This window comes from Opisthocomus hoazin, chromosome 1 (assembly GCF_030867145.1).
Source record: "Opisthocomus hoazin isolate bOpiHoa1 chromosome 1, bOpiHoa1.hap1, whole genome shotgun sequence".
Taxonomy (NCBI): Eukaryota; Metazoa; Chordata; class Aves; order Opisthocomiformes; family Opisthocomidae; genus Opisthocomus; species Opisthocomus hoazin.
Genome location: NC_134414.1, coordinates 142,911,823 through 142,937,685, shown reverse-complemented (window position 1 = coordinate 142,937,685; position 25,863 = coordinate 142,911,823). Strand labels below are relative to the sequence as shown.

Genomic DNA, 25,863 nt, shown 5'->3' with positions numbered 1-25,863 from the left:
CTTACAGGGAGAGTGCACAAAGACACAAGGATGTTGATATACTGATGTGACGAGTCAGGACTAGGGCTTGTTGCAAGTCATCAGAACTACTGCCCATAAAACTTGTTCATACTCCAGTCTGGTGCAAGTGTAGCTCCAGCTCCTTTAAGGGAACACATGGCAGCATTCATAGAATTGAATGAATCCAAAGGCAGATCACGATAAACATTCTGAAGAAATCTTTAAGTCCATTAAGCCAGATGAACACGGGTGTTTTATATTTGTCTACATTGGATTACTTCATCCCATTCTCAAGATTTTTAGACCAGGCTTCAAGTAATCAATTGCAACACTTCAGTTGGGCATCACGGATCAGAAGAATCCCGCTCCAACCTGAGACTGCGTTGCTGTAATGACAGGTAACCAGGAAAAAAAGGTGTGAGAATAAAAATAGTCAAACTCTTACATGGACTGTACAGGCAATAAAAAGTTGTGCAACTATAGCCTTAAGTTAAAAGTTACATCCCTTGAGAGACTAACCCCACATTTAATACAGGAGTGGCCATCCTAGCTCAGACATACATCAGAGTTTATCCCAGAAATGTGTCTGAAAGAGTATGTGAACAAACAGGACAAGCACATGATATTTTCCTGAATATTCTCAAAACCTGCAATTCAAATTTGTCCAAGAACTTCCTAATCAATTTACCATTAGTATCTAAGGCCAATGGATGTCAATTCAGCTCACGTCATCATACTCTTACACAGTTCTGTGTGCACTTTTGCCCTATTTTCAATAAGATTAGATGATTAATTCCTATTGGAATGTAATGCCTGCTCCTGCTCCTCACTGTGCCAGAGCTACACATCGACATTTCAGAATGAGCTACTGATACATATGGTGAAATACAGATAAAAATGCACTTGGGTGTTTCCCATACAAGAAATAGGAGGAAGAAACCAAGGTTCAGAACCAGAGGCTGTTTTAAGTGTGCTGAGGTTTACTAAATGTCTGTAAGTCACACCCATCTTCGGAAATCCATGAGCTGCAAATGTTTTGAGGCCACAGAAAAACTGGCAAATACTACATGGCAAATTTATATTTCTCAGGCATCTGCTTTTGGTCACTTCCAGTTTCTTCAGTGGTCTTTCCCTCGCTCCCCGTCCCTTTTAGTTTTACAGATATATAACACAACTCCCTTCAGTCATCCTTCTTCCAAAGCGAAGAATTCTTACTTGGCTCTTGCTCACATTGAGCCTGATTCCTTCCTTTCATCATCCTTTTTATCCTTCCACAAACCTTTTGAGTGCTACAACTTTTTTAACATGTAAGAAACAAAACCATGCAGTATTGAAGATACACATGAATCACTGATTACTACAGTGGAATAATTACTTTTTTTCCTTTTTGTTCTACACACTTTTCCTAATAATTCCTAAAATTCAGTTTGCTTTAACTATTAGCACACACTTCAAACCAACAGATATTTTTCTGGATTGTAAGTGCTCAGTAGAAATGGATTTTTTTTTATATATAACATTAGGATTGTTATTCTATTAAGCTCATCTCATTATATATACCTGTTCACTTTCATCAGCCCTGCTCTTTACTAACCTGAATAATTTGGCATCATTACCTCCACATTGCTTACTGCTCATTCCCTTTAACACATTTTTTTATAAACAATTAAAAAATCCTTCCATCTGCAAAAAGAAAATAATGGCAACCTTTTCAGGGGAAGTGGTCTGTAATGCTACAGAGGTGTGGGACACAGCTATAGAATGGGACTGCTCCCAAATGTTTCTCTTTCCACCAGTACCTCTAGTAGTGGGAAAGCTCTATCAAACCAGGGCCACATACATAAACATACCTAGGATCAGAAATGGGGATAGATTAATCTGTCTGAGAACAAGAAACAAACCTATCATCCAAGCATTTTTCAGATATATGCATTAGTGACAAGTTTTTCGAACTCCTTTATGCAACAGGTACATGCGTAATACAGTGATTTTCTTCCACGGGACACACCTTATTATTGCTCTTATAATGCTGAGATCTAGGATAATTGGTCCAGCTGGTTGTAACTAGACTCATTTGGAGTTATTTCTGGAAACAGGAAATTGTGTTTTAAGAGAGTACTAATAGAAAATATAATTTAAAAAACTACCTACCCAGATGAGCTCTGGAAAAGCTAGTTAACTAATGTGTGCTGAAGGTTTAAAAGTATTAAGAACCTGAAATCATTATGTACTGTAAAATCTCTCTGACCTCAAAAGGCTGACTTTTACATGATTCATATTGATTTGAAATGAACTAAGGTCAGAATATGTCACATCACCCTATGGAAAACAGCACAGAACTGGAGAGAAACATATACTGAATAGGCCAAAGATCAGATAAAAATAAATTAATGGAGCCAAAAGTAGGTGCAGGGCTAGACCCTACACCTTGTGCCAAGGTTAGCAAATGTAATGACAATATGTAACTGCCTATCTTTCTTCCCTCTCCTCAACTTTCCTGGCAAGGGCCACCAAACAGCCAAAGCTAGCAGATATATCCAGGCCTAATCAAAATAGAACTTTCTCTGAGAACATCCTGCCAAATAATTCTCAACAGGTTCTGCTCAATTTACAAGATTATCCTTCTACAGAAACACTGAGCAGGCTTTGACTGCTCAACAGAGAGATGAATCCTACCTTTTCACAGACATAGGCACAAAGCACACAGCGCTGTGAAACCAGCGATCTGAAAACACGGAACACAGGCAAGTGAAGAAGTTTATTCAAGAGGGTATAACGACACACACAAAATGCTCGAGATCTGCCTCCAAGATCAGATCAAGATGAAGATCTTCAGGCACTGACTGCGTGTGCACATGATTAACTTGGGCATTAAATTTGTCTGCCTTCATCAGGTATAATCCATTCATGTGGCACATGAACTTGGAAGTGCATGATTTACAACATACGAATTCATCATAAATCCCCCATAACCATTCTTTACTCAAAAGACTAAAGAAAACTGTTTAGTTCAAAATTCAGTTAATCAGCTCTTTTTTCATAATAGCTTATGACAAAATATTACATAATTTACTTCTTTCAGTTTCATGAAATTACGATAAAACAGCCCACAGTATCTCAGATCTTTTTTGGAATATACTAGGCAATTTAAAGTAAAAAACAAGTGCTCACATGACCAAAAGAGATTATTCCAAAATTAGCCCACTATAACAAAAATGACCACTGAAATCTAGCCTGAGTGAACTACACACCTCTAACAAAAGGCAATCACGGCGCCAGGATATCTACTGGAACAACAGGCATTGGCACAAGATATTCCACTTTTGCAGCTTGCCCGGGACCCGGGATTTCCCCTTTAAGGTGACTGTTAGACTTCTCCTCACCATCTCTGACTCTGTGACCACTAAACCCTTCATATCATTGAGGATCTTCTATAAAATCAAGAGGTGTAATTAAGACAGCCCTCACGCTACTCTAGTTCATATTCTGGCTTTCCCTTGCAGTATGGGCAACACAAATCTGAACCTTTCAGGCAGCGGATCATGCATCTCCCATACCTCAAACAGGCTTTATTTTGTAAATAGTCTCTAGAGCTCTTTTATTGTTCATATTCTTCCTATATGCCCAATATAAGGTTATACCACATTTTTCTAAACAAGAATTTGTCACAGTGAAAATGCTTACAGATCAGCTACCATTTCTTTCTGCTCATTACCAACACTCATACAAAAGTGTTTCCGCATTTATTTCCGATACTTGTACAAATTTTGGGTAGAGACCCAACATAGACGCAGCACATTCAGCACACAGCTGAAACATTAGCAGAGTTCTTGATTCAAATAGTAAGCTACAAACAGTACTGCCAGCTCAAATTTCTGTTATAGTTGCACTACTCATATTTTTGCTTTCTCCAACATAAAAACAACGGGAATCAAGCTCATCACGGTCACCTTGTTTAAAGTTACCTATTCACAGGAAACGGTTCTTGAAATCAGTCAGCAACTTACTTGACAACGACAAAGGTGAAATAACCAAAAGCTTGGCCAATTCTATATGACATTATCAAACCTGAATTGTTCATCCAGTCTGGACCTCCGAAGCTTTACCACATAGTTTATACAACTAAAATCATTCATCTATCTATCCAGTCTATTGTTCTGTCCAAAACGTGGCACTCCTGTTACTAGAGTCCATGGGATTTATCCAATGCAGAAGCCTAAAACCTCACTGAAAGGAAATACTTAAATAACTTAGAGCTAATTAGTAAACCATTCACCTGTTGACCTTGCTACTGTAGACAGGTGGTAAAAGTATTTCAGTTTAAAATTTTGCTTTGCAAAAGGAAATAAATACAAAGTTAACCAGAGGGCAATATAACAGGGGATATTATATTGGGATTGTCTATTTAGCAGAGAAACAAAATGACAAGCCATTCTTACTCACCTCAGTAGTAATTGCCTGTGTACCCAGGTGTTTTTTATTTTCTAGCACAACCCAAGGCAGAATTTGACTCATTGGTAAATACTAGGATCAAAAACTGATGCATATTTTTAGTGTCAGTTCTACACATCTACACAGATACAGAGTTCTTTAAATCAAGACACGTTAAAAATTGTATTTTCCATAAATACAAACATACATATACATCAGCTTTAAATTAACATGCTAAAAATAGTCTAAATATATATTTTATACAACCCACAACCAACAACTATCTTTTGGTTTTTCTTAAACAGCAGTTACTTTTCCATACAATAAGCATTAAAGGTTTGGTTGTGTTTGGGTTTTTTTTGCCTTTACTCACTAGTGGTTGTAATAAACCCTTCATAGAAAGAAACCAAGTTTCTGCAAAGAGAAGACCTCAAAGTTAATGGGAAATGTAACTCCAAATTTGGCAAAGTATTTGAGTATGTTAATTTAAGCACTTCAGTAAAACCCAGTATAAACAAAGATAAGAGGCACAGTTCCAAATGCCATTTAATTATCTATGAGCTTAAAATTGAACACATGCTTAAGTGCTTTTCTTTACTAATACTAATATTAACAGTTTTACAGTAACTGAGCTGTCTTTTAAAAATATAGGAAGAAGTTTGGTAGTTATTTTACACCTGACCTCTCCAGCATATGCTAAAACTCTTCCTTACTACAGACGAATCCTGTAAAAAACAAGCACACAGCTACAACATCATGTTGACATTTGACAGAAGAATTGTAAACAAAATGAGCAAAACTGACAGAATTTTTTTTAAAGTCTGAATTACAAATCCTCAAGTTATGCACAATCATTGATCCCTGAAAATACCCAGATGATGAAATAAAGATGCATCATTCCTGTAGGACAGGTGTAATGATTAAGAACAGATTTACAGGACACTACCTTTTGTAGCATTCCTTCCATTGCACTTAAATGGCTTTTAAAATAATAATGAATATGATCATGATTATCAGCATACGATCATGAGTATCAGTGCTTAATCAAAGTGGGACCTTAAATCAGAGGGAAACAACTTTTTAATTCTACTGCAGTGTCAAACTTCAAAGATAAGCCATCCTTTGGGATACAGACCTACTGAGAGAGGAGGAGAAGAAAAGCACGACTGACCAACTGCGTTACTCTTCTCTCATTAGTTCCTTTTTTCCTCTCCTGCTGTTCTCATTTCCCCCCCTGTTTCCTTTCCTGCTGAACTCATTTCTTCCATTTGCTTTCTTGCAGAGTTCACTTTTTCCAACAACAGGAATATGTGTTCTGCGAACTCCCGGACAGCTCCACAGCCACCATTGCTTTTACAAATATAACCAGCAGCCTTCTGAGCAACCACACAAGCATCAGCAGGCACACCACTCAGGCCAGCCTTCTTCAGGCACTCCACATCGGACTCTTCATTTCCTATCGAGAAAGAGGACAGACAAGGCAAAATATCACAGAGGGCAAAACCGAGCAAACTCAGTATTGTTCATGTACATATTAATCTATTTTTTAAAAATCGTATTCTTGCCACAATTTTAATCTCAACAGCTCAACACTACTTTGCACATATGAGTCAGTTCTCAGAAAATGTTAGTAATACGTGTAAATGCTGATCACACTGCGCACAATCTTCAGGCAAGAGAATGGTACTTTTAAGAGTGCAAAAATTATTTGAGCAACTGAGTAAGCGTTTGCAGGACTATACGCTTAAGCTGTCACTGAAATATAATTTTGTACAGAATCACATGGCTTTCAGTTTTCATTCTGTCCATTTCTTGTTTACATTTCAGAATATAATATATACAATATCCACCTGAAACAAGCTAGAATCAGTTCAAAATTCTGAGCTGTAACTGTATGCTTGTGTCGTATCAAAGGCTTTCCTAAATTTCATCACAAAAACAGCTAAGACTTCCCTTACCGAATTAGACACTGATTCATCAATGCCTTTAGTATTTAGATTGTACCCTAACAAGCCTTCAAATACATTCCTGCTTTTGGTGTTTGTGTGCTATAACTTGCATGTCAATCCCATTAAGTTCAGTGTATTAACAAAGAGCAAAGTGTTTTGAAATTGAGCAGCACTATCAACTTTGTATTTGTGTATACTGTAAGAAATTTTACTACCCAAAAAAAGGAACTGACCTAAGTAAGCAACTTCTTTCCAGCTCAAAGCCATGTCTTTTTGCCAGTCCTCCAGGACCTGCAATTTATTTGTTGCACTAACTTTTGCTACACATCCCAGCTGCATGGCTGACAGTGTTTTTGAACAATCTCTTTCAGAGATGAGTCGAACCTATTAAAATAAAGTCAAGTTAGAAGAAATTCTACGTAGAAAGAAATAAGACATGCTCACAGAAGGTCTCTCAGATATTAGAAAAGCATTGAACAACTGGTTTCTTCAATCAAAACTCAGAGCCAAAGTGATTAGCATCCAAAACCACATTACAGTCTTAAAGTCGCTTTGGGAAAGTGGAATACCATTCTGTAGGCTTCCCTGAGGTTCAAAAAAAGAAATCTACATTTGTCTTTTTAAAGGCAACATGTACCAAATAAAATACTGGATATCGCAGTACAGTGGCATGCTGACTATCTAGCGCAAAATCATCTAATTAAGCCACGCTAAGGAATAAGAGACGTCCCAAGGAAGATTTCTGTAATACTTGTAGAAGTAGAATATTATGAACTATTTTCTGTGACTCCTCTACCTAATGACATAATTTTATTTACAGTAGGACTTCAGAGCATCAACAGAACACTGAACAGACTGAAGTAGCACAGCACACTAATCTCTGCAAATTCATTCTGAATTTGAAATTTCAGAAACGATGTAGAAGGCAAGCTAAAACCAGAAGATTATTGCAGAAGAATTTTTAAAAAATCTCAGACACAGCCCCTCGAAATTTTCTGTCCAAGCTGTGGAAAAGCTTCTCTTCCCTAACTGCTTTGAAATAATAACAAATCCTTGGCACTGATTTCAAGCACAGAATGAACAGGAGTGGTGCACAAAGCAAGAGTATATCAGCAACATCTACTAGAAATACATATACTAGAATTAAAACTGCAGCACAAAGCCCAGGAGGTTTTTAATGAAAGATTCCAAGTCACAGCAAGTATGGAAATGGGCTCTCACAGGCAACAAAAGAATGATTACAAGCTTCCTCCACCTTTTGCCTCACAGACAACGAAGCTGAGGGAGATTTGAAAAACCATCTACTCCGTTTCACTGCCCCAAGGCAGCAACCACTGCATCACACTATGTCATGAATGCCTCGGCTAACCTGTTCTAAGAAAATCCTGCAATATACACTCCAAAAATGTATCTGCAGAAGTCTACTTGAGGTGTAGCTGCCTTTGTCTTATCTGTATCTATCTCTAGCTGCAATAGAACTGAGGCTCTTCGAAGGCAGCCCAAATCTGTACTTAGTTCTTACCCCAAAAAAAGTCTTCTAGCAACATCAAAGGCAGCAGCACAGGCATACATGCAAAGATTCAGATCAGCAGAATTTAATAGCAGTAATAACAATCAATAATAATGAAGGTAGCCATGTTACAATCTGTGTTGTTTCAGCTTTTCATTTACACTAAATTCTTACAACTCCAAAGTACATAAGTTATGGTTAAAACAACTATGCAGATAAAAGTGTTTGGGCTTTGATTTCCCCTCTTTGCCACAATCATGGGTGACCTAGGTATGAACCAACTAATTTGCCTGGGTATTTATTCCTCTTCTACAGCCAAGAGATAACAACATATCCCTGCCTGGTAAAGTCGACTTCTAAGTAATAAGTGTCTAGACTACACAGAAAAATATGATTTGTGCTAGCAAAACACCATGACAAATTTTTCCTATATTTTTCCAGGACAAAAAGAGAAAGATGCTATAGCTACTGCGAAAGAGACTGAGAACTTTCTCAAAACACTTCTACTTTCCTCTAAGGGATCCGAGAATAACATTTGTATGAACCCTGAAGCAATATATTATGCTGCTTGATCAAAAGTACTCTGAAGAAACTTCAACTTACATGCTGCAGGGTTTTAGAATCTCTTAATGTTCAGGTTACATCAGACATAAAGCCTCACACTTCAGAATGACGCTTACCTGGATTCCTCTTTTCTTTAGTAGGTTGATACCAACAGTATCTCTATAATCGTAGGAGACCATTTCCTTCTGATCTTCCGTCACATAAATGCGACCATTTGTCAGGCATCCATCAATACTGCAAACCAACAGCTTCACCTCTTTTAACGGCTCTTTGCCAAAATATCCAAAGCTAGACAAAGAAGTTATGTTTTTAGGATGGAAGTTTTTGTACACTCCAAATCCAAATATTTCAGATACAGTTGTGACCTTCAGATAGAAGAATCAGCTTTTAAATTATTTTTTTCTAATGTCTTTGAGCATCATTGTCACTATCCATATATATTCTCCCTCTTCAAAGGAAAAACAGAATGATCCAAAAGACAGCCCAGTTATGTCGTCTATATAAAAACAGGGATGCGATTTATTTCCTTAGCATAAGAGGTTATGTCCTGTAGCATTTATCCAGGGCAAAACCAAAACAGAGTAAAGGATAATAAAGGCACACAAAACATATTGCATTCCCACCCATTATTTCCTTAGAGAGGTGCAGAGTAGCTGCAAAGAAAAGGCAGCTGGCAAAATGTAATCAGCTCACGCCTTCTACACAAACACTTCCAGTCATGCGCATCAGTAAATGTGCTCCAGACCATGGAAGCCTAAAACCCCAAAACCAAAACATTTAGCAAAGGTAATCCAGATGATTGCAACAGAGACAGAAAAAAAATGGGCAGAAATAAAGTTGTCCAATTATCTTTGATCCTGATTACCTGCATTACACATATGTTATGAATTCATATGACCATAGTTTGAAACAATGAGCTATATCGAAGAAATAAAGAAATAAAAGGTGCCTTTACCTCAATACTCTCTGCTCTGCAATAGGCCAATCAATGTCTATATCAATATCCACGCTGTGCTCTGCACGCATTTCATAGTAGGCCATTTTACCTCCCTAAATAAAATAGAACCCATTAAAATTTTCTGCTCGGGTTAATACAAATATGAAACTGTACAATTTAGTACCACTTAATGAAAGTTAAGTATCTGACTAGACAGTGGTGACAATAGCTTATATATAAACGAACCATCAATAACAATGCTTTTGCCAGTGACACAGAACCAAGCATTTGAAACAACTTTCTATAGGCAATGGTTAATAAGTATTTTCATTTTACAACTAGAGAAAGTGTGCAAGAAAGATGCTATGCATTATAGTCATTACGTCACACTGATTTCACTAGGTCTTTTAATACAGTAAAATAGTAATACTTCAGCATTTACTTAGTAAGAGTATGCTTATTTTTTATTTGCTATCTACACAAAGACTTCTTATCAATTGAGAAAATATCCACCACACCCCAATGTAATTAAAAAAAATAAAAGCCCTGATCTTCAGAGAGCTGGTGGCCCAGCCTTCATAAAATAGAGAATTCAACACAATTGTGCTAGCCAGATCAATGCTTGCACGTCCACACAGTACTAGCTGGGACTGTATGGGTCTGTGCAAACTATAGAGACCGAAAGCCAGTACCTCTGCATTAGTGAGATATCTGGAAAAGAGAGAAGAACGAACGTGGTATTCTTGATGTACCTCATAAGGTATTCCCATTGCAAATAGGGAAAAATCTAGGCTGGGTTATTTTTTCAGTTTTGCTGAAAAACACTAGAAATTATCTGTAAGATGGAGAACCTGTCTTGCATGAGAAGACTAAGAGACTGTACTTGTAGACAAACAAAATGACAGCTAAGTAAATACATTTGTTCTGCATTACTACACTGTGACGTAAACATCAGAAAAGGGAAAAAGACTGTTTTAAGTTACAGTACAAAACTGGCATAAGACTAAACTGGCCAAGAATACAAGTTTATAGATTATATGACAAGCCTACAACACTGCCTGAAGGCCACTTTCACACCCTTAGTCACACTAAAATGAATTATAAGACACACACTTACATCCTGGTGAACTGATGTGAAACTCAATACTGTATTGTTTTAGGCTTATAGCTATATACTGCTCAATCTTATTTGTATAAATCTGTTTGCTGTGGAGGATTCTGTTACGGGAACTGTCCTAACTACAGCACAGTTAGGTAACAAATAATAAGCAAACTGTCCTGAGGTCAAAGTGCTGTTATTTACTACTGACTGCAACAGAAACAGAAATACATTACTGAATTCAGAACCCTCAGTAACGAGAGTAAAAGATGTATTATTCTAAAGAGCACAAAAAACATAAGCACTAACCTGCAAGTAGCCTTTCTCAATCAAATGTCTCCTGGCAAAATAAAACGAGCCATTTTCGTACAACTCCCCAGGCCAATCTTGCCTCCGGTATCGTTTTGCTGGATTCAGGTTTTGGGGCTCTGTCATTTTGTTTTCTGTTAACAGGAAAATTTCATGACAAAGTAAGTTTTCCATGTTCAGAGTCACTTAACTTTCTTTAAATAGCTTTCTGTTGAAAAATTAAGGACACAATTCAGTCACTAACATCTTTCGTTATTGCCTCTCACTGCTTAGCTTTATAAAGAATCACTGAATTGCTTCTATTTCTTGGAACTGTGGATAACAAACTGGAGGAGTGCCCTGCGTTTCTAGCAGAGGAACAGGAAATTTTTCATTCTAACCTAAAAAAAAAAAAACCCAAACAAAAAACCCCACCAGAAAACCCTGAGAGGTCATCAGCTCCAAAGCTGGTTACTACAAGGAGGAGGAGGGACATTCTTCTAGACTGCCCTTGTCAATGTGAAAGGAATATTATACTCTTTTCATACTCTGTCTCCTAGTACATAATAGGAAGGGGTTTAACTCAAAGTGAGGGCAAACACAAAAAAACCATTCAGCTACCTATGCCTAAAACCAGGAATGCCCTGAATGAACTCTGAGAGGACCAACTTGAAACCTGGATGGTGAGAAAAGAGCATTCGAGAAGAGATTTTGCCTGTGGAAACATCCTGGCGCTTCCCCAAATTACTTCCTATGTAAGGATACATGTTATATTAACTTTGCATATGTGGATTAATCAGCATCCACAAATAAACAAACCAGTGTCTTTGGACTTGTAAGCTCCCACAGCTACCAATGCCAGTAGTGCATGCAGCAGAAACTGTACCAGGTACCAGAGACTTCTGTCCTTACACCACCCAAATTCACATGCACAAAGCAGCCAAAATTCACCAGCTCTCTTGATCTAGTAACCATGAAAAAGTTAGAGGAAATTCTCAACCAGCCAAAACATCCTGAGGATTTAGTATATATACACACTTGTATTTCATAAATACACTAGGACTTTGTACTCAATGAAGTAAACCTTTCCAGTGAGAAAGAGACATTTTTCTCTTTCAGGGTGTATCAATACTAAACCTTAATGCAGAAGAAACAACAGAAATACAGAGGAAAAGATACAAAATTCTTTTAACATAATCAATAATTTAAAGCCATCTGGGGGGGGGGGGGGATAAAAAAAGAAATAAGTAAAAATCTGCATAATACTCCTATGAATTGCTGTCACCTGAAACACCACACTCCCGAAAGGCCATTTGCTTTTACCCTTAAGCTGCTAACGTTTGCACAATGCGTTCCTTGTTCTCCTCACATACACTCTTCGCAACCAAAAGATTCTTTATCTCTTGCCACATTATAAAGCATTAGATGCTATTTTATACTAAATAATTATTTACTTTTTTATGCAGGCCTTGAAGCTTTCTTATTTTAACAATCTAGCTAGAAAGACTAGGTGGCACACAATCACTTCAGAAAGCCACACGGTACATCCAAATGAGATTTAGTCTTTCATAGACGTCCATTCTGGCATCTCAAGATGTGAAATGGACTTTCACTTGGTTGCCTGAAGTGCAATCCACAGATTCCTAAACTGCCATCCACGACGTTGATACTCCTCTTCTACCTTATGAACAGACTGTGTCACGTTATTTCTCCCCTAATGAGGGACAATGAGAATGTTCAAGTTATCTGTTTACTCTAAACAAAGGCCTAACTTTTATTCCAGCTCATCTGTAATCCAAGCTTCATTTATCTTGCACGCTTTTTCACAGTACGATGCTTTGTAAACTCAAAAAATTTTTATCTGAAGCAATTTATGTCTCCACAGAATAGCTGTAATGTCTGAGTAATGTATTCTTTTTTAAGAAATAAAAAAACCAATGTGACAGTATCCAAACTAACCATTTTCAGAAAAAGAAGTAAATATTTCTGATTTAATCACAGAAACAAAACCAACATAGATAATGTGCGGAATAGTTCTTTGTACAAGGACAAAAGGTACTTCTATAGCTACAACAAAGTACAGTCTTTATTTGTAAGTAAAGAGTTCAGTCTTTAGTCATCTTGGCAACTGTAGCTGAGGGGCATATTTTCTCCGGGAAAAACAGTCACATTCTTCTGTATGAGCTAATTAATATGAGTCCAGTCCTTATGACTCAAAGGCAGTTTGCAATCTGACAAAAGTCAGCAGCCAAATGAGCAGGCTGAAACAAACCCTAAGTCTCCAGACTAAGAGGTTGCCATCCCATCTTCACCCAGACCTTACCTCATATTATTTGTCACTTGTTAGCTACTGCATAGTGCTAACAAACACTTTCCTAGTTCAGCTAGGAACCTCAGTGTCATGTCTACACCCACATGAATACCCGCCAAGCAGAAGTTAACATGTTAAGTTTTTGGGAGCTGTGTTTTGAGCCTAGACAAGTTAAAAACATTTTAATTTTCAATACCTTACCAATTCTACAAAACAATTACAATGATCAGTAATATGAAAACAGCACTACTTAAATGGAATTTCTAAGCCATCTCACAGCTCTCCAAGAACTCAGGCCCTGCCTCCGATATCATTTCCTAATGCACCACGGGTATGAAAATGAACCATTTGAAAAAAATTTTGATTAACTATAACTGTAACCAGAAACAGTAAATATTACCTCCTTTTTTTACCTCGCTCCATCTAAATTGATGCCGTCTCACAACAGAGAAGACAGAATCAAACCCCTCCTTCTGGATCAGATCTGCCACTTTAATAAGATCACTGGGATGTAAACAGGGAGATGTTGCTTGAATATTTCCTACAATATCAACCTCTAAAGAAAAACAAAGAAACATTTATGAAACAATAAGTATTTTCAATACACACAACTACGAAGTGTGGTATGAGTGGATGCCACAAAAATAATCGCCAAATCTTTCTAGCTTTTATTTACTAAAGGCTTTACTTGTTTTTCTAAATCGTAAGTGCATCATTCCTCTGGGGCTGTAATATAAAAGCTCAGCGTATTTCATTACTGATTTACCATGATGATGATTAAGAAACTCTCTGATAGCTTCTAGAGAAGTTGAGGAGTCCTGAGAAACTTCGGGGCTTCTGCGGTGAACTTGAGCGCCAAACTGCTTTGCAACCTTCTCAATTTCATCATGGTCTGTAGAAACCCACACACTGTTGGCAGACAGTGACAGAAATTAATAGAAAGAATAAATCCCAACACTATTGACTTGCCTGCCATAATCTAACCTGAACAACGCCCTGGCTTATATACGTACTACACCTTGCAATGAAAAGAACTAGTTCTTACATTTGCGTTAGTAAAACTATCCCTGTCAGTCCAACAAGCAAATATAACACACACATTCACTAGATTATAAAATCTCAATCTTGGGTTGCATTTCAGTTTAACACTGCAGGGTGCTTGATCTACCTTCCATGCAGGAAGCTCAAGCAGCATAAAATTCGGAAGAAAAATTCAGAAAAATCCAGTGTCGGCACACCACAATTTGTTAGGCAAGCTAATAGATCAATGAATTGGGAACTGGTTGAAAGAGGCATTCAAACTCATTTAAGAGTCCAGAAACAAGGCTGACCACAAGTAAAGCTGCCACGCAGTTAGAAGATCAGCTTATTCTGCAAGTGTTTTAAAATGTATTAATTAGGCTTCATTCAAGCCCAGAGTAAGAGCTGGGAAGATACAATCACATATGTTTTGGCACAGAAAACCTTCAATACTGATAAAGCAAGATGGTGATTGTTCAGGGATCACAAACACTTACAAAAGGAAGGGCTAAGCCTGAATACTCACATCATGATAAACATGCGAGACCACTGCTGACATCATTGTGACAAAAAATTGTGTGAGAGATAAAACCAGAAACTATGAAAAATAACCCTTCTCTCAGCAACTCTGGTGCTCTCAATGCACTGTACGTAGCAAACAGTGCTTCAGTCAAATTTTTCCTTCCAAGGACATCATGGGATCATCAGAACAAAAATATGTATGACAGCAACAGCAGTGTCAAGTCACACCCATGTGAAGAAATACAGAAAAGGTATTTTCCATCAACTGCTTCAGGCTGTTTAATATACATACCTGCTAAATATACACTCCCCGTTCAACTAACAGAGTTCTGTTGTGTAACACGCACCCTGTCAGCACAGCTCCCATCTAATGCACCTGTCATGCCTCCTAACTGGCTTCCTGTCAGGCAAATTCCGACACCAGACAGAAAATGAGGAGGTCACTCAAACCACCGTATCCACCACAGGTCATTAAGCAATATGGATTCACATGAATTAAATAATTCCCTGTAATCCAGGTCAGAAACATTTTTGACTGCTTCTTTATTCAAAATAAAACCAAGTCAGTAATACTACCCCTACTTTTCAGATGCAGTAAAAGAGATTTTCCAGAACAGGTAACGGTACAGCACCTACAAGATACAGAAGGTTCACGCTTCCTTCCAGCTCTAGATCTAGCCGGGCTACATTTCTGCCTGATTATATCAAGTCCCTGCTCTGAACATAATGCAGCAGCTTTGCACTGGGAACTCGCACCAAGGTATGCTACATACCAAGTCCATCCTAACCACGTACTGATTTTATTAAAGTTATGTACATGTGTGTAGAAAATGCCAAGTTTTGTTCTGGCAGAAAAAAAAAAATTTAATGCCCATGTATTTAACACTAGCTACATACTTGTCCCTGTCTAGCTCTAATTATTGCTATCAAAGTTTTGTGCACTTTGTCACGAACTGAGCTTCTGTGTCACGTGTGCACACATGACTTTTTTCCTTCTGTTCGACATTCGCGAGACTGCCCCTGACATGCTGCCTCAACAGGTGGGCTCCTCAATACGGTGGGTGTCAGGAGGATGGGGCCAGACTCTTTTCGGTGGTGCCCAGCAACAGGACAAGGGGCAATGGGCACAAACTGAAGCAGAGGAAGTTCCAGCTGAACATGAGGAAGAACTTCTTTACTCTGAGGGTGACAGAGCACTGGAACAGGCTGCCCAGGGAGGTTGTGGAGTCTCCTTCTCTGGAGATATTCAAGACCCGCCTGGACAAGGTCCTCTGCAGCCTGCTGTAGGTGACCCTGCTTCGGCAGGGTGGTTGAACTGGGTGACCCACAGAGGTCCCTTCCAACCCCTAACATTCTGTGACACTGGACAGACTGGAGCAAGCCCAGCAGAGAGTCAGCAGGACAACAGGGTCCTGGGAGCACATGCATTCCAGGAGAGGCCGGAAGAGCCATCTCAATTCAGTCTCACGAAGAGAAGGCACCGAGGTGACTTTATTGCTGTCTTCGAACACCTGGTGTGCAGGCAGAGAGAAAACAAGAGACTTCTCCTGGATGAGCGCAGTGAGAGGACGCAGACACATGCTACAAGAAGAGAAGTGCCCATCAGATATCGCAAAACAATTTTGCACCACGAGGGCTATCAGTCCCTGGAACTGGTGTGTGGAAAGGCTGCGGGCTCTCCATCCTCGGCGATACCGAAGCTCAACTGGACACGACCCCGAGCAACCCCAACCAGCCCAGCTTTGCACTGGGGGCAGGACCAGGCGATCACCAACCAAAGTCACCCTGCGATTCAGTGATTCACGGGCGACTACCTACAGCCTGGCAGCTGCGTTTAATGCAGCCATCTTCATAAATGCACTAAAAGGAAAAATAATCTTAGAATCATAGAATGGTTTGGGTTGGAAGCAACATCAAAGATCATCTGGTTCCAACCCCCCTGCCATGAGCAGGGACATCTTCCACTAAACCAGGGTGCTCAGAACTCCATCCAACCTGGCCCTGAACACTTCCACGGAGCGGGCAGCCACAGCTTCTCTGAGCAACCTGTGCCAGTGCCTCACCACCCTCATGGCGAAGAATTTCTTCGTAATATCTAATCTAAATCTGCCATCTTTTAGTTTACAGCCATTGCCCCTTGTCCTATCACTGCACACCCTTGTGAAAAGTCCCTCTCCATCCTTCCTGTAGGCCCCTTCAGGTACTGGAAGGCTGCTGTAAGGTCATCCCGGAGCCTTCTCTTCTCCAGGCTGAACAGCCCCAGCTCTCTCAGCCTGTCCTCATAGGAGAGGTGCTCCAGCCCTCTGATCATCTTCGTGGCCCTCCTCTGGACCCGCTCCAACACATCCATGTCCTTCTTGTGCTGGGGGCTCCAGAGGTGGACGCAGGACTCCAAGTGGAGTCTCACAAGAGCGGAGTAAAGGGGCAGAATCCCCTCCCTCAACCTGCTGGCCACACTTCTCTTGATGCAGCCCAGGATACAGTTGGCTTTCTGGGCTGCAAGCGCACACTGCCGGCTCATGTTGAGCTTCTCATCCACCAGTACCCCCAGGTCCTTCTCCTCAGGGCTGCTCCTAACATCAGCAAAAATATCAGCCCTCACTGGGAAGCATCGCCCACCAGTGGCTCCCAGCCACGGAACAGAACAACTTTAATTTCAAATCCCTGTGTCTGCAAGACTTCGAGACCCTCACTCCTCGCATCTCACCCCACCAGGTGGGGGGGGCGGAGCTCCCGGCGGGGAGGGGGCGGAGCCTCCTGCCCTGCGCCCCGCCCCGCCCCGCCCCGCCCTTAACCTGCTGCCACGTTAGCGGCAGCCCCTCGTCTCCGGAGAGGCGTCCCCCAGAACCCCGAGGCGCGGCCTCAGCACGCTCCTGGACAGACCAGCCGCCCTGCTGTAACGGCCCGCCGCTCCCCGCTCAGCCGGCCCTCCGGCGCCGAGCCCGCCAGGGAGAAGCTAGCTGGGAAAAGGGGCCTGCTGCGGGCCGCGGCCGCTCTCCCCCCCCCACCCCTCAGCACCCCAGGCCTGAGCCGCGTGTCCCCCCGGCCCGCCTCGGGGTGCGGACAGCGCATGCGCACCTGTGGAAGACGCCTGCGTCGGCGGCGGCGCGCAGGACCCAGCCGATGAGCGGGACGCCCGCCAGCAGCTTGATGTTCTTCAGTGGGATCCCCTTGCTGCCGCCGCGCGCCAGCACCAGCGCGGCCAGGTGCGCCCGCGAGCCCCCCGCGCCCGCCTCCATCGCCTCGCGCCGCGCCGCGCCTCGCCGCTCCCTGCCCCGCGCCGAACGTGCATGCCGGGAAATGTAGTCCCTCCGTCGCGCCTGCGTGCTGGGAGGGCGGGGGGGGCGGCGCTGCGGGCGGAGTCCGGCAGAGGGCAGAGCGGCCGCGCCGGAGGCGGTCTGTGTGTGGGGGGAGGCTGTCCGTCCGTCCCTCACCGCCTCCGGCCGGCGGTGCGCCGGGCCTTCCCTGGGGCCTCCGGCCGGCGGTGTGCCGCCTCCTAAAAGGCGTTAGGGTACAAAGCACCCGCGGCCAAGTCGGGCTGGTGAATCGGGTGGTAAGCGAAGTCCCGTTTACCCATAGAAACTGGATGAATGAAGTCACGCGCTGCCAGTGTGAGGCTGCACGGGGATTCGGTTTTTAATGTGTTTTGGAAAATGGGGAGTAGAGACGGTTGAACAGCATCGTCAAGTGACTCCTGGAGGCTCGGGGTCCAAGTCTACGATGGAGACGTTATCACGTGCCCCAAAGCAGCTGTCTTCGAGTACCAGGTGGGCAGGCAGAGGTTGGAAGGGACTTTATAGATCGCCTAGTTCCAATCCCCCTGCCACGGGCAGAGACACCTCCCACCAGACCAGGTTGCTCAGAGCTCCATCCAGCCTTGCCTTGAACACTGCCAGGGAGGGGCATCCACAGCTTCTCTGGGCAACCTGTGCCAGTGCCTCTCCACCCTCACAGCAAATAATTTCTCCCTTATATTTAATCTAAATCTACCCTCTTGTAGTTTAAAGCTATTACACCTTGTCCTGTTGCCTCCTGCCCTTTTAAAAAGACCCTCTCCAGCTTTCTTGTAAGCCCCCTTCAGTTACTGGAAGGCTGCTGTAAGGTCTCCCTGAAGCCTTCTCTTCTCCAGGCTAAACAACTCCAACTCTCTTGGCCTGTCTTCACAGAAGAGTGTTCACAGACTTCTGTTCATCACCGTTGTTCTCTTTTGGACTGTTTATAATGTAGTACTCAAACAGAATATTGCAAGTGAGCGAAGCAGAAGGATTACTACTTCACATACCTTGAAGGTTGTACTCTGATTTGTATATCTCAGTATAATTTACCTTTTCTTGTGCAATGTTGACATAATTCTGCCAGTGGTTCACTATGACCTAAGATTTGTTTCTGCAAGAGCTGTTACATAGCCAGATACTTCCACTCTCTGTCTTTGCATCTGGCTATAACTGCCCAAATGCAGTATCTTGTATTTACTCCTGCAGCAACCAGATCTGTCCCCACCTGAAAATCTTTTCATGTAAACAGCATTCCTCTAGCTTATTTACGTGAAAGCTGTGTGAGACCTTGTCAAGAGTTTTACTAAGCTTAAGATACATGGTATCTAATCCATCTTCCTCTAGCCACAGGCCTGGTTTTGTAAATTGAAATGATACTGATTTGACTTGTTCTAGGTAAGTTACTATTGACTGCTGTTAATTGCTTTTATTTCTTTTGTGTGCTTACCAAAACCTGTGGATTATTTATTCCAGAATTCCCCCCCCCCAGGATCAAGTGTTTTGACTCACAGTTCAAATGCATCTGTATCAAAATTTCAGTTCTCATCAATAGTGCACTTCTAAACTGAGTATCCAAGCACATACACTGTTACCGTGTTGCACTGCTTGCTAAAGAAGACATAGCAGATGGTTCTCAGGCTCTTCCTTTCCCCCTATATCTAACATAGGGGGGCATTTTACGCTTTCTAGTCTCGATAACTCTACCTGGGTCTGAGATTTTATCAGCCAGCTGCTTTGATATGCGAGGATGAAACTCAGCTCTGAGCTAGTCTGAGTGCGTGTTACTCACCTAAATACACTCTGACTCGTTTCTTCCATATTTGTACTGACGTCTTGCGCCTGAAGGGACTGTGTGGGTAACAGCGCTCAGGGAGATAAGAACATTTGCTATTCTAATAATAGAGCAGCAGAGAACAAAACAAAGGATATAATGCTTTCCACTTCTTTGGAACATGTACCCTGTTTTATGTAATCATGAAATGGCCTGCAGGCACAGGTTTCCCAGCATAGAGGAAAGGGTTTCAGCTCTCCTGTCACCGCTAGCTAGTGCTGCACGTATTCCCACATCACATAGCATGGTCAAGATCTCGTGACTGTTAAGCCTGCCTGCCCCTAGTCCTCTCATGCCCGACTGTCCCTGAAAAAGTACAGCCCTGAAAAAGTACCAAAACTGGCTCGTTTCAAGGAAATACTGGTATACTAGTAAAGTTAATGGGAATAAACCTATTTTAAAAACATGTTCCATGCCATGTGATTCCGTCGGGGGTAATAAAATCTGTGAATTTCCCTTCTGGCCACCATTCAGTTGCTATAAAGTATCACATTGTAGTTTCTCTCAAGACTTCTTTGTTCATTCATTCAAGTCTGTGTGTAAGAGCCAATGAACAAAACTGGAGGCATTCAGTAGGTGTGCGCTAAGGTGTTACTGTGATTACTGTTCGAAGGTTATAATCTCCTAACAGGGAGCACATTGTGGAACTTAGGCTATTGATTAGGAAGATGTTTTGTTATGCAGTGTGTAACTGTTATTGATGTGTACCATGCATAGCTGAAGAAGAAACATCGCTATTAATGACGGCTGGGGTCTGCTTTCAAACAAACATCCTCTGAGTTGCCAGCCATGAGATCTACCCTGCCCTTTCACCTTCCAAATTGCCAATCCTGAGATCTGCTCTGCCCTTTCTGATGCCCACACTGGTCACAACACTCTTTGTAGGCTTTAAGACAGAAGTGTGTAAAAGTGGCTCTCTGAAGCTCAACATTGGAGCTTCACGAGCAGAGCCTTGTGGTGTGTCGGTCAAAGCCAAACACCCTAAAAAACAGTGGAAAAACTGCTGTTGACCTAACTGGGGCCAGGATTTAATGCTGTGTGCATAGACTCTAATTCAGTTTATGTTAGTAGGACTCCATAAGTAAGGGTGCAGGTAGGTCCAGTTGCAGGGTCCTGTCTTTTTCTAGGACATATCTGGCTTAATGAATACTACAGAAACAAATAAGAAAAACTCAGTGGAATTGTAGTGGAAACCTTAGGGATATGCTGCATCAGGGTAAACTAGGAGTTACTCTTTCTGGGCCCCTCTGCAGCAACAGAAGAGTTGAGATCCAGATCTCTTTTCCTAGCCCTGAGCCATGGATAGCTCCAGTGAAATTCGTGGAGTTATGCCAGAGTCAAACCAGTGGAAAGGAAATAAGGAATGGGCCTGGGAAAGTCTGGCAAATTACCTGTTCCTGTTATTGGAAGCTTCATGCACGTCTTGGGCTAACAGAGTCTGTCCATACATGAGATTTAGGTGAATAAAGATTAACATATGTTTAGAAAAAAAGCCAAGGAAGTGTTCAAGGGTCTGAGATTTCTTAAAAGCAGACAGGAAGGAATATGATTACTTGGAGCTTACACTTGACCTTGGACTTTCTGCAGAAATGAAATAGAGCAAACTGCTGCAGCATGCTGAAATGCACTGTTAATTCAGTGTCTGCTGGATGGGTTGTGTTCCCTTTGGCAATCTGATGTACACATAAGAAATCAGAAAGAATTGAAATACGTATATCTAAGAGTAATTTCAAACAGCTGAAGTGAAGTCTTTATTATTATTACCAAGACTATTACATTATTTGACAAATGATGTTGACATTACCTGCCTGGCTATAAAATAATTATTAATTCTTCTAATAACAACACTGATTTGTATTCAACTTTTGCCATAAAAGAATCCAAACAACTTTGTAAATCAAGCCAATGTTGCAGACATTTACACTTATAGATCATTTTTGATACCACAACTTAGATTCATCCTACCTGAATCCAGGCGTCTAAATGAGGCAGTAAGATGGAAGCCCTGAATACCTCAGGTTCTTTGTATAGCCAAAGTACGTAGTTCAAGTATCCTTCAGAAAATACCTTTAGAGAACAGTTGAAGGCACCTAAACTTTGGCTTGCCCTCAGAGAGGGTAGATCAGCAGCTTTCCCCAGCTTAGTGGTGCTAGTTATCCCACAATACTCAGCTTTTTCAGATGCCAGGTTAGTGTGTGCTGATGTCATGGACAAGGTTACGCTTTTAGCTAGATGTGTAAGCAAAAAGAAATTTTCCCCTAACTGAGACTTGCAATGACCTGTGCTACCTTGATTGGTGTTTTTTAGATTTTATTCTTTATTGTGAGCTAGTTTGATCCTCCCTAAAACCTTCCTCAGAAGTTCCCTCCTACTTAAGGGACTTAGTACATGAATGATATTTTCTTTCTGTAGTTGGTGGCTTTTCACTCTTTTTATTCCAACTTGTATGTCTTGTTACAGTGTCAGGAAATTCCTTGATTCAGCATTTTGCAATTTTTTTTGGACTAACCCTTTATCACGCTGATGACCAGGTGATTTTTTTCTAGCCTATTGTTCTTCTATCTTCTGTCCATCCATGAGAGGCTAGCTGAACCCCGAAAATATGAGAGAGTTGTTGCCAGCTGGTAAAGCAAAGGACCAAAATCCGGCCTGGTTTTGCTTCTCAGGCCGAAACTGTGAAGAAACATTGAGGGAAATGGGGCTCTTTAATTAGAAGAAGGAGAACTTGAGAGGGGACGTGATAGTAAAAGATTGCTGCAAGAAAAAAGAAAAAATCTTTGTCATGTCGGTGTGCTTAGGCCAAGAAGTTACAAGCTGGAGTTACATCACAGGATATTCAGGTCAGCTTTTAGAAATGGGAATCAGAAGGTTTGATTACGCTATATGCATTGCTTACGGAGGATGTGGCATCTCCCTCATTGGCAGCTGACACTGACAACGCTGTTAGGATTTGTTCTAGGTACCACTGGGTGACCTAAATGATCTCTTTAGTCCTTTCCATCTCCCTTTCCTTTTTGTTTTATTAAAAATGTGATTTGCAAGGAAGACAATCTAATGAAGAAAACAGAGAGAGAAGAACCCCAAACCCACTATCATACACAGGTCTCAGAGAAGATTACAACAGAGAGGAGTTAAAAGAGGTGAAGGAGTCAAGGGACATGGGAATATAACTCTCAAAAAAAAAAAGGAAAGTTAATCATAACAAAACCTAGTACTAGATCTTAGAGAAAGAGAACTTTTCATGTATTTACAAAATCTCTGCAGGAGTTGATGTTATGCACTCTCTCAAATATTTCACTTGCTCACAGACCCGTATCACAGTTACAAGCACCTACATGTGTCTCCCTGGAGAGGTTCGCTTGTGTGCAATATAGATAGCAAAGGACACTGTCTGTCACCTGTTCATCATTTCTCTGGAGTTCTTCTTGATTGACAACAATGAACCTGTTTTTTGACAGACCTTTGATACCCTTTAGGAATCAATGTTTGTTATAGGGCAGTCCTTTGTTTCAGGCTCTTGCTAACTTCAGCATCCATGAATCTTGGGCGAAGTTGCTGGTTTTGCCCATTTTTACTTGTTTGTTTGAAATGTACATCTGTTTTTCCAACAGGCCAATGGGAAAAGAAATGTCACATGCTGCAGCCTTGTTGCCATCCTCCTGTTGTGAGGATGCAGTATCTTCTGCTGACAAGTCATCTTGACCTGTGGTCTTAGACTGTGGGCCTTGTGGGCTTGAGTGGAGGCCTTTGGGCTTGACCTAAACATCACATTGCTCAATTCTACTGCTGAGAACAACATTCTGGGAACAGTGTCAAGGGAATGGTGTTCTGCGTTATCAGTACAGGCTATTCTTCTACCCCTTGCTCTGCTGTCTCGTTTAGTGCTTTCACACACGTTTCTATTCATATTGTGTTCATAACACTCTTAATAATTTTTTGTTGCAGCCCTCTAAAACTGTAGGAGCCAGCTCACTCACTTTATCTGCACACTGGGTCATTAAACAGTTTCTCTGCCTGAGTCCATAAACATCCTCAATCTGCTGCAGCGTTTTGCCCACAATATATGTCAAAACTATTTATGAAACACATTATTTTACATGTTAACAAGTTCTTTCACTTCAAGCACAGGAATGTGTATACAGTGCCTCCTTTTTGCCTGACACTGAACATCCCTGACTGCTGCTAATGGTTTTGGTCTGCCAAGTGCAAGGCTTTGCATGTTGCTTCTCCATAGAAGAGAAATCCTTGATTTGAAATTGTGGCCTAATCAGAATAGGGCTTACTTTATTTGTAGCTAGTCTAAAGCAGTTTATACCTTCCTCTATCTAAAGCAGTGGATTTAATTATAGATTTGTACAGCTCATAGTCTGCTATGTGTTCTGAAACTGCTCCTGTAAGGTAGCCTGGTGTAACCCCGCGTAACTCGGAATCAGCAACCCAAAGCAGTATTTGCATGCCATTTCGACAGCTGGTGGGAACAGAGCCATCTAGTGCCGTTATTATAGCAGCGTTAACACCATGGGGTACAGAAGCAAGTAATAATCAACGGAGAAAATCATCATCAGAGGGACAACAAGAACTCTGATTAAATTACCCTTTTTACTCTAACAACGATGTCAAAATACGTCCATGGAGAGCTCAGTAAAATCACGGGCTATTTTTACTGTAGACAGATTTCCAGACAGGCATCTGTGATTATTGCACATGAAATAACTTCTGCAGATGTCATTATGCCGTTATTGCTTGCAGTTCCTAGCCACTGTATTTTTTGCTTCGTTTACTGTTATCTTGAATCGGGATTCCTATTCCTCGCAGAGCAAGGCTTACAGGTATAAAGCAGATGGTAGTTTCCCTTTAAGCGACATTAATCCCTTGCGCCCTCATGTTGCTCGTCTTCCTTTCAGTGTAAACACTCTCCCTCTGTCTAGGCCTCAAGCTGGACAGGAAGCAAGTACAGTAAAGTGTTGTTGTTTGGACCAGTTCCTATTTCCAGTCTCATTGCTGACTGATGACCCACGAAACAAGCCCTAGACAGAAAGCACATGCACCGCCTGAACATAATTTTGCGAGGTCAGATAAATAGCCCTCTTAATAATTTCACTGTGAGCATGTGAGTCGCAGGAGACTGTACAAAAGATCAGTCAGAGATCAGGGTCTCCTGATACTACCTTCGTAATCCACGCGATTAGGAAATGTACTTCCCACTCCCCATTGCTTGCGCAAACGCCAGTCGAGTCAGAAAGTTCTTGTTGCTCTCGTGCCCCTGTGTTTAGCTGCCTGTCTTCTCAGACCCGGAGATATTTTGTGTTACATTTCTGTAGGGTCACTTGCCTCAGCGCAGCTGCTGAGAGTGTTACAGAGCTCAGGTCTGCACGTACAACCTTCCTGTTTCTCTAAAATGGAAATTTTTGAAAGATAGTTCACATACTCTAACTAATGAGTTAGCAAGTAGTCATTTTGGACTACCCATACAAGCGCATGAGCCACATTTCACTCGTAGTTGCTGCTGGAAGGGCAAGTCATTAATTATATATTTGTAGAGACCTACAGCCATAGAAAATTTATGATAAATTTTGATTTTTCACTGACCTTCTCCAAAAGTAGTACTATGTTGATTATGGAGTAAAGATTTATTTTACTTTGTTAATGAAGACATGGAACATTCAAAATATATATAATGCAAAATGATTTTATAGCTTTTTTTTTAAACAGCTTCAGTCATGCAATTTTGATTGATTTGCCTCCCGAGGGCATAAACAAATAGCTGAGGTGACCATTATGGCCAAGAAGTGGCTAAAGGGACGCTGGGTGGCTCAGGTATTCTGGACTTTTTCCTCGCTATGTCTTGGAAAAGAGTTGGCTACAGAAACCTCTACTTTATAGAGACAGACATTGTCTTGTCACCTTATTGTCTTCCATCTTATGAAATCCTTACCCTTGCCTTTGCAAGTTTTTTGTCATTTTGCAATAAAATCTCTGAGAACAGTTCAGGAGGTTTTGGTAGCATGTGACTAAAACCTCAGTCTGTCCTACCATGTAATGTCCAATCATATTCCAAACCACAGTCCAAGCCTGGTCCAGAGGTGGTCTTTTAAAGGTTCTGCCCTTCAGTACCACACAGTGGTC

General features: G+C 41.3%; 1 protein-coding gene across 1 annotated transcript; it reads right to left on the bottom strand.

The window, feature by feature from the left end:
• Positions 1 to 3,730: 3,730 nt before the first annotated feature.
• CMAS (cytidine monophosphate N-acetylneuraminic acid synthetase) lies at positions 3,731 to 17,888 on the bottom strand. The gene is made up of 8 exons (XM_075439656.1): positions 17,710 to 17,888; positions 13,856 to 13,998; positions 13,490 to 13,645; positions 10,800 to 10,933; positions 9,410 to 9,504; positions 8,571 to 8,742; positions 6,614 to 6,764; positions 3,731 to 5,887 (listed from the first exon to the last, which is right to left on the bottom strand). Exons 1-8 carry the CDS (start codon positions 17,868 to 17,870, stop codon positions 5,625 to 5,627), a joined length of 1,275 nt encoding a protein of 424 aa, XP_075295771.1. The 5' UTR covers positions 17,871 to 17,888; the 3' UTR covers positions 3,731 to 5,624.
• Positions 17,889 to 25,863: the final 7,975 nt, after the last annotated feature.